Consider the following 6,464-nt stretch of genomic DNA (forward strand, 5'->3'; position numbering starts at 1 on the left):
CTCCTTTTCTAGTCTTATTTTACTCTGTCTTCTTTATTTCCTTTTTCCTACCATTTTCCTTCTTAGTCTTTCTCCTGATTTTCTTCTTTCTCATTATGTTCCTTTACCTCCTTCTGTTTCATCTTCCTTTCTTCTTCTGTAAAACTTATTTTATTGTTCAATTACTCTTCTTTCAATCTTGTTTTCTTTTCCTCTTTTTATTTTATACTTCTTTTCATTTTTCAAGATGGCTTTACATGTGACTTTGCAATAAATTTTCCATTTGATGAGAAGTCCATACCGTTTTTTATCTTGACTTTTTGTTCTTTGACTTTGACTAGTCAACATGACTGGACCGGGACCGGACAAGATCAGACCGGAACCGGACCAATCCTTAGGTAAGGTTTAGGTCCTTGCTAGAAGTACAGACCAGACCGGGACCGTTAAACCCTATTCAGAACACTCTAATCCCAATTTGGGATGTTCATCATGCTATGGCATCATCCAACGTCAGAACAAATTTCATCCCTTTTAAAAAATAAGTAACTTAGAAGGGAATTTCTTTCCCAGAAGTCATAAGATAAAATTCCTTGACAGGGGCTGTGGATCTTATCATAGACACATCAGTAAACATTATATGGGCTAAATAAAATCATTAGAATCCCACCAAACATGATAGTAGGAGAAGAGATGAGGAACTTCTAAATTACCAAACAAGTAGAAAGCTAGTTAAAATGAATTATGTGTTCACAATTCTGAAAAGAAGCTTAAATAGAAAAGATAAAAGGTGACATTTACAATCACTGGACTAATGAAAGGTGACCCTTGTTGATGTTATTTACTTAGTCATCTTTCTTTCTCATTTTGACTTTCAGATTTGTAGGTTTCTTCTATGTGCCTGGTAAGTTGTGATATCGCATACTGGGAAACACTGGAAGCAGTATAGTAGGATGTCACTGAAAGCTGGGCAAACTTGGGAACTGCGTAATCTGGAATCAAGAAAGAACAATCACTAAAGTGTCAGATTCAAGAGTTTCCCAAAAGTTTAAAACAGAAGAGCAAGCATCAAAGGCCAAAAATCACTTGAAACATTCATTCAAAGACAAAGCATAAACGCACTAAGAAAACATTTTCGTGCAAGAGCATTTATGATGTCTAGCCGCCATTTAGTTTTCTTTTGACGCGTTTTTCAAGTGAAGTAGTAGTAATAACTCTTTTACTTTACAATTAAAAAGATATGTCAGGTTCTGATGTGACACAAATGAATTATGGAAAAGAAAAAGAAAAAGAAAAGAAAATGACAGGGCAAGAAAAGAAAAAGAAAAGATGATAAAAAAGGGGAAAATAAGAAGATAAAAACTGGAAATAATCCTAATAAGTAAAAATATAATAGAAATGGGAAAAATAAATTAAAAAATAAAATAAACAGAACTGAAGAAAAGGAAAAGAAGAAAAAGAAAGATAGAAACGAGAAAGGAAAGAAATAAATTAAAATGAAATGATAAAATGAAATATTAAAAATTAAAATCAATATTAAAAATTAGAAATAAAAAATAAGAAAAATGTTAAAAATAAAAAACGAAAAGAAAGATAAAAAACAAGAAAAAGAGAAAAATATAAAGGAAAGGAGAAAATCTAGTATATGATTTCAGGAAACTGCATCACTTTGTTGTGATTTACTGCAGAATACTCATTTCTTACAGAATTTCACAAACAAAGAAGATTTCTGAATGATCATCAGCATTAATAAAGTTGTTTGTAACGAAAAACACCCTACGGCAGATATATATTCTCTGAAAATCCTTCAACTCATAGAAGAGAAAAATGGATGATGAGATGGGAGACATACTTCCAAGGGCAGCACTGGCACTAGAATAAACCAGCAGCGAAGGAATCTGCAGATTGTACGGCCAACATTATATATTATGGAAGGGATATAGAAAAAAGTATCATGTAGAAGGCAAAAATAGATAGATCAGTGAAAATTAGAATTCTTCACAATATGAAAAATAGATAGTAAAATAAATGGATTAAATTAGATGAATGAGTTTTTTTTAATAACGCCACTAAAAAATTGGATATCAGAGGAAGAGGACATACATAGAGTTAAATGTTGGAAAATCAAATAGCTCGAATTGTCAGAAGAGGCGACTAGATATCATGAGGTTAAAGATATCATCTTGATTGTAAACATCATGAGGTTAATTTATCCTGAGGCAGGTTTACTATTTACGTAGAATGATGGATGATAAATACGGAAAAAGTTAGACTGTATTGCTTCTACCACTCACAGTTCATGATGAAATAATTAAAACCAGATCATCTCCCCACAAACATGAGCCTTCAACTTTATATCCATAAATGAATATGAGAAAAAAGTAAACTGCTTACTCAGCGTGAAATCTTGGTCAGTGATATTATCTTTTTCACTTAAAATATAATAAGGCAAAGACCTTTACAGTTGCATTCCCCACAGAACACCAAACTAGTTTGTTAAGTGTCAGTCCACAATAATCTCTAAAGTTGAGCAACGCACTTTTATTTTAACACTAGACTATCATAATCATCAAAGATGATAAAAATGTAAGAAAATTTGTCCAAAGAAAACTCATGCAACAAACTGATTGAAGCCTGATGCCTCTATCAGTTATCAAGAATGTGTAGGGAGAGGTAGGGGGAGAGGAAAGAAATGAGGGAAGAAGAGAGAGAGAGAGAGAGAGAGAGAGAGAGAGAGGAGGACGATCAAGATGTTGCCGGATGCAGCAATCTTGATCCGCTTGCCAAATGGCTATGGATTCCAGACTCCAAGAAACATCAAGCGTCATTCATCAGTGATTAGTCCAAATACATCAAGGATAATACGCTTTATGATTTCAAGAAACGGTCAAGAGTGTTTCCCGCCCATATGGCTGACTGGGCCCCTTAATCGCCTTTTTGGGTGACCTTTGATTGGGCCTTAATAGAGCTCCATCACAGTCAAGATATATTAACTGTGATTAATGTACTTCATCACCAAGAAAAAACTCATCTACTTACCAACAATGATGATTATTAAATCAAAAAAAGCGAACATAAGTACATGTGTAGTATCTCGGATTATGAGACACACACCCAAATAGGGAGATAGTTACTCGAAGATAGAATTCAGAGGCAAAGGATGAGTTTACCCCGACTGCGAACTGTAGCCACTTAGGCCCTGGCACATGCCTTTTCAGAAAAGGTATCCCTGCCCAGATTGAAATACAAAATAAGAATCCAAATTATAATGCATAATTTACCAAAAAATGGTCCTCATGCCAATGTCACTTACGAAAGGAATCTGATAAGAATGTAAAATGCTTGTTGGATGATGAGATGATAATCTGACTGGACGCGGAGAGACTCTATCAAGAAGCTTTCTCAAGGAAGTAGTTAATCACTGAAGGCTGAAGGGGATTGGGGCTAGGAAATGTAGGACATGCTTAGCGAGAGAATGGGGAACCTGGATGGCAACTTCATTAACTTCTTTTTGTCTGCCCTCTCTTAAAAGGAAGGATAAAGATATTTAAAGGGGATGGCAAAAACTTCCCTAGAGAAAAAAGGCCATAATAACCCTGATAGGTTAAATTGGTGATAATCACTTACCAAGGCAAGAAGAACCGCAAGCACAACCCCACAGGTGTGGCATAAGGTGCACATGCGAGTTCAAGCTTATAAAGGTGGGAAGCGGTTGGCTATTAATAGAAGAAGGGAGCAGCTGATCGGAGCATCAAGAAATGAGTTACATTTCGAAGGAGGGCTATCGGATCCGGCTTCAGATCGCGAGAGAGAGCTATCCGATCCGGCTTCACTCCATGTCACCACTGAGGGTAAGCCAATGCGGCTATCTCTTATAATCCTTAATTGTCTCATCTGATTCTTCCTGGGCATCTGTGGTTATGATTATAATCAATCACTCTGCACTCATGTTTCACCGGAATTATTGATCAATTTTCATGTAACGAGAATCCGAGTCTCTTCAACTAGTATCAATTCTTGGAAATTCTATGTGAAGTGCTTTGTATCTCGACGAAGGGCCAGAACCTTAACAATTGACAAAGATACCCCTGGGGGATATATAATCATTCACAATTTCTTAGACCCACAGAGTTGTAAATGCCAAATATAAAAATGATACTGATAATAAAATACCAGTGTTGAAACTATGGACAACACTAAGCAGTGCCCCAGCTCCAGAACCAGCCTACAAGAACAAAACTATCAGAAAATATCGAATCCCTCCATTGAAAAATAGAATTTGTTTAACTAATATCAAAAAATGCAAGAGGGCATAAACTTAAGCAAAAGTGAAAACTTAGATGATGTGAAGACGTACCACTGCAGTTGCATCGTGCAAAACAGACGTCAAGGTCCATTCAGCATTTTCCTGACACAAGAACAAATTTAAAACCCATGAGCATAGAGAGTGACTCTGCGATTGGAAGAACTTATATTTTCAGGCAAAGACCGTGTCTTTCAAATTATGAAATAGAGCACCGTTGGAATTTGTCACATGTTTTGGCACTTTATTCAGCCAACACCAACACAGAAAGTATGTTAAAATTATCTAGAAAATGAAAGAATGAAAGGGATTCAGATCAATCACTTTATTTACACATAAGAACCTATCAAAGAAGAAGGATGTTCCGATTCTGCACCCCCCAAGGGTACCTTTCTACACTTAGCCCATTTGGGCTATTTTGGTCATTTTGCATCTAGGGTGCTCTCCCTTTAAATAGGGCAGCCCTCTAATTAGGAAAATAAGGAAAAAGATGTAAGTAGGACGCTAAAAGTTAGTAGTTTATTAGTTATGTAGCAAGTTTCTTCATCTCTCTTCACTCATCCCTGCTCTCAGACGGGAGGAAAAGCCAACGGGGGAACCCGGAGATTGATTCGGTGGGAAAATATTCCCTCGGCTCTTGAATCCTCAAAGCATATAAACACCCATGTGATAAGGTTTTTCGGCATATGTAATTTCATCTTTTGGGGTTTGGGTCAAGCAGCTGCATTCAACTGACAAAAATCAAGAACTCCATCATCCGTTAATTCTTGAATCCGAAACGTTGATGAACACTAAGGTAATATCCACACCTACATTAAAGTTTTTACCAGTGGGTGGAAAAATACTACCGTATCCATGAAAGACACGAATCTCATTTGATCCAGCTCTGGTGAATAGGGCTCAAAGGAAAAAATGTTATTAGCATTAAGTGACAAAATAGACCAAAATATTGGTGCATGAACATCTGTACTCAATTAACCTGATTTTAAAAAATGTAAATTCAGTAAGAAGAACATAGAAGAAATAACTTCTCAATACGTAGCAAGAAGAGATGCCAAAAGGAAAAACAAAATACAATTTCCCATGTCGATAAACCCACATCCATCCCCCACCATCGCAGTTCAAAAGAGAAAATACTAAATCATTAAAAGACCGAAAAACCTGAGTGTTAACATTGTAAATTTAATAAGAATAAGACAGAAAAACAATTTGATAACACATCAAGAAGAGACGCCAAAAGAAAAACCAAAATTCAAACTTCCATGTCGATGAACTCTCATCCATCGCCCACACCCGCAGTCCAAAAGAGAAAATACAAAATCATTAAAATACCGAATAAATCTGAATTTTAACGACGTAAAGTTAACTAGAATAAGACATAAAAATAATTTCGTAACACATTGCACGAAGAAATGCCAAAAGAGAAGAAAAAAAAAAACGAAATTCAATCTACCCTCCATTCCGCACCATCAAATTCCACAGTTCATATCAACATGGACGGTGAAATGCTGGTCAAAAATAAAAAAGAACCCATTTTTTACCATAAAATACGCAAGAAAAGAGAGAAAGATAATCGAAACGGAGGATCGCAATTACGGCGTGGGGATTGACGAGCGAGAGGCAGCGGGGGCAGCGCGCCGAGCCAAGTCCAGGGTTTATCGTCGGATCGTGGAAGAGATTGCCCGATCGCAACTTCTCCTCGTAGACTTCCCTCGTCCCCATCACCAGCCCTTCTCTTCTCTCGCTGTTCTCTCCAACTCCCTCTCACTCTTTATAACAGTTAGCATATTTATAGTAGTTTCAAAGTTCTGTTTAAGATGGAAATAAAATATTAAAAAATATATTTTTTTTATTGCATTTCCCACAAGACAGTTAAAATTAAGATGGGAAAAAATTGCATTTCAAAAGCCAGGGTATATGATATATTTTGATTGTTGACATATCTCTCAATTATCGATGCCGTGCATTAGGGTTTTGGCATCAAGGATGACGATGACGAGTCGGCAGTGTCACTGTTATTTGGTTTCTAAGATCATCAACATATCCAATTGTTGATGGCAAATCATCATTATCATCCAGTTTCCACGAGTCCTCATCGTCATCATCATCATCATCATCATTATCATATTTGTCTTTGTTGAACATTTCCAACAAAAAATACAATATTTTTTCATGCCATTAGTGT

At 36.2% G+C, this 6,464-nt stretch overlaps 1 protein-coding gene across 1 annotated transcript; it reads right to left on the bottom strand.

The window, feature by feature from the left end:
• Positions 1–685: 685 nt before the first annotated feature.
• LOC144701651 (uncharacterized) lies at positions 686–6,035 on the bottom strand. The gene is made up of 6 exons (XM_078573369.1): positions 5,876–6,035; positions 4,334–4,384; positions 4,150–4,201; positions 3,147–3,205; positions 1,829–1,874; positions 686–968 (listed from the first exon to the last, which is right to left on the bottom strand). Exons 1-6 carry the CDS (start codon positions 5,999–6,001, stop codon positions 826–828), a joined length of 477 nt encoding a protein of 158 aa, XP_078429495.1. The 5' UTR covers positions 6,002–6,035; the 3' UTR covers positions 686–825.
• Positions 6,036–6,464: the final 429 nt, after the last annotated feature.

Source organism: Wolffia australiana, chromosome 4 (assembly GCF_029677425.1).
Source record: "Wolffia australiana isolate 7733 chromosome 4, ASM2967742v1".
In the NCBI taxonomy this organism is placed as follows: domain Eukaryota; kingdom Viridiplantae; phylum Streptophyta; class Magnoliopsida; order Alismatales; family Araceae; genus Wolffia; species Wolffia australiana.

Coding starts and splice junctions, on each gene's coding strand:
- LOC144701651 (XM_078573369.1), bottom strand. CDS start 6,001: ATGGGGACGAGGGAAGTCTACGAGGAGAAGTTGCGATCGGGCAATCTC. Junction 4,202..4,333: donor TGCACGATGCAACTGCAGTG/GTACGTCTTCAC, acceptor TTGTTCTTGTAG/GCTGGTTCTGGAGCTGGGGC. Junction 969..1,828: donor TGCCAGTGCTGCCCTTGGAA/GTATGTCTCCCA, acceptor TCTTGATTCCAG/ATTACGCAGTTCCCAAGTTT.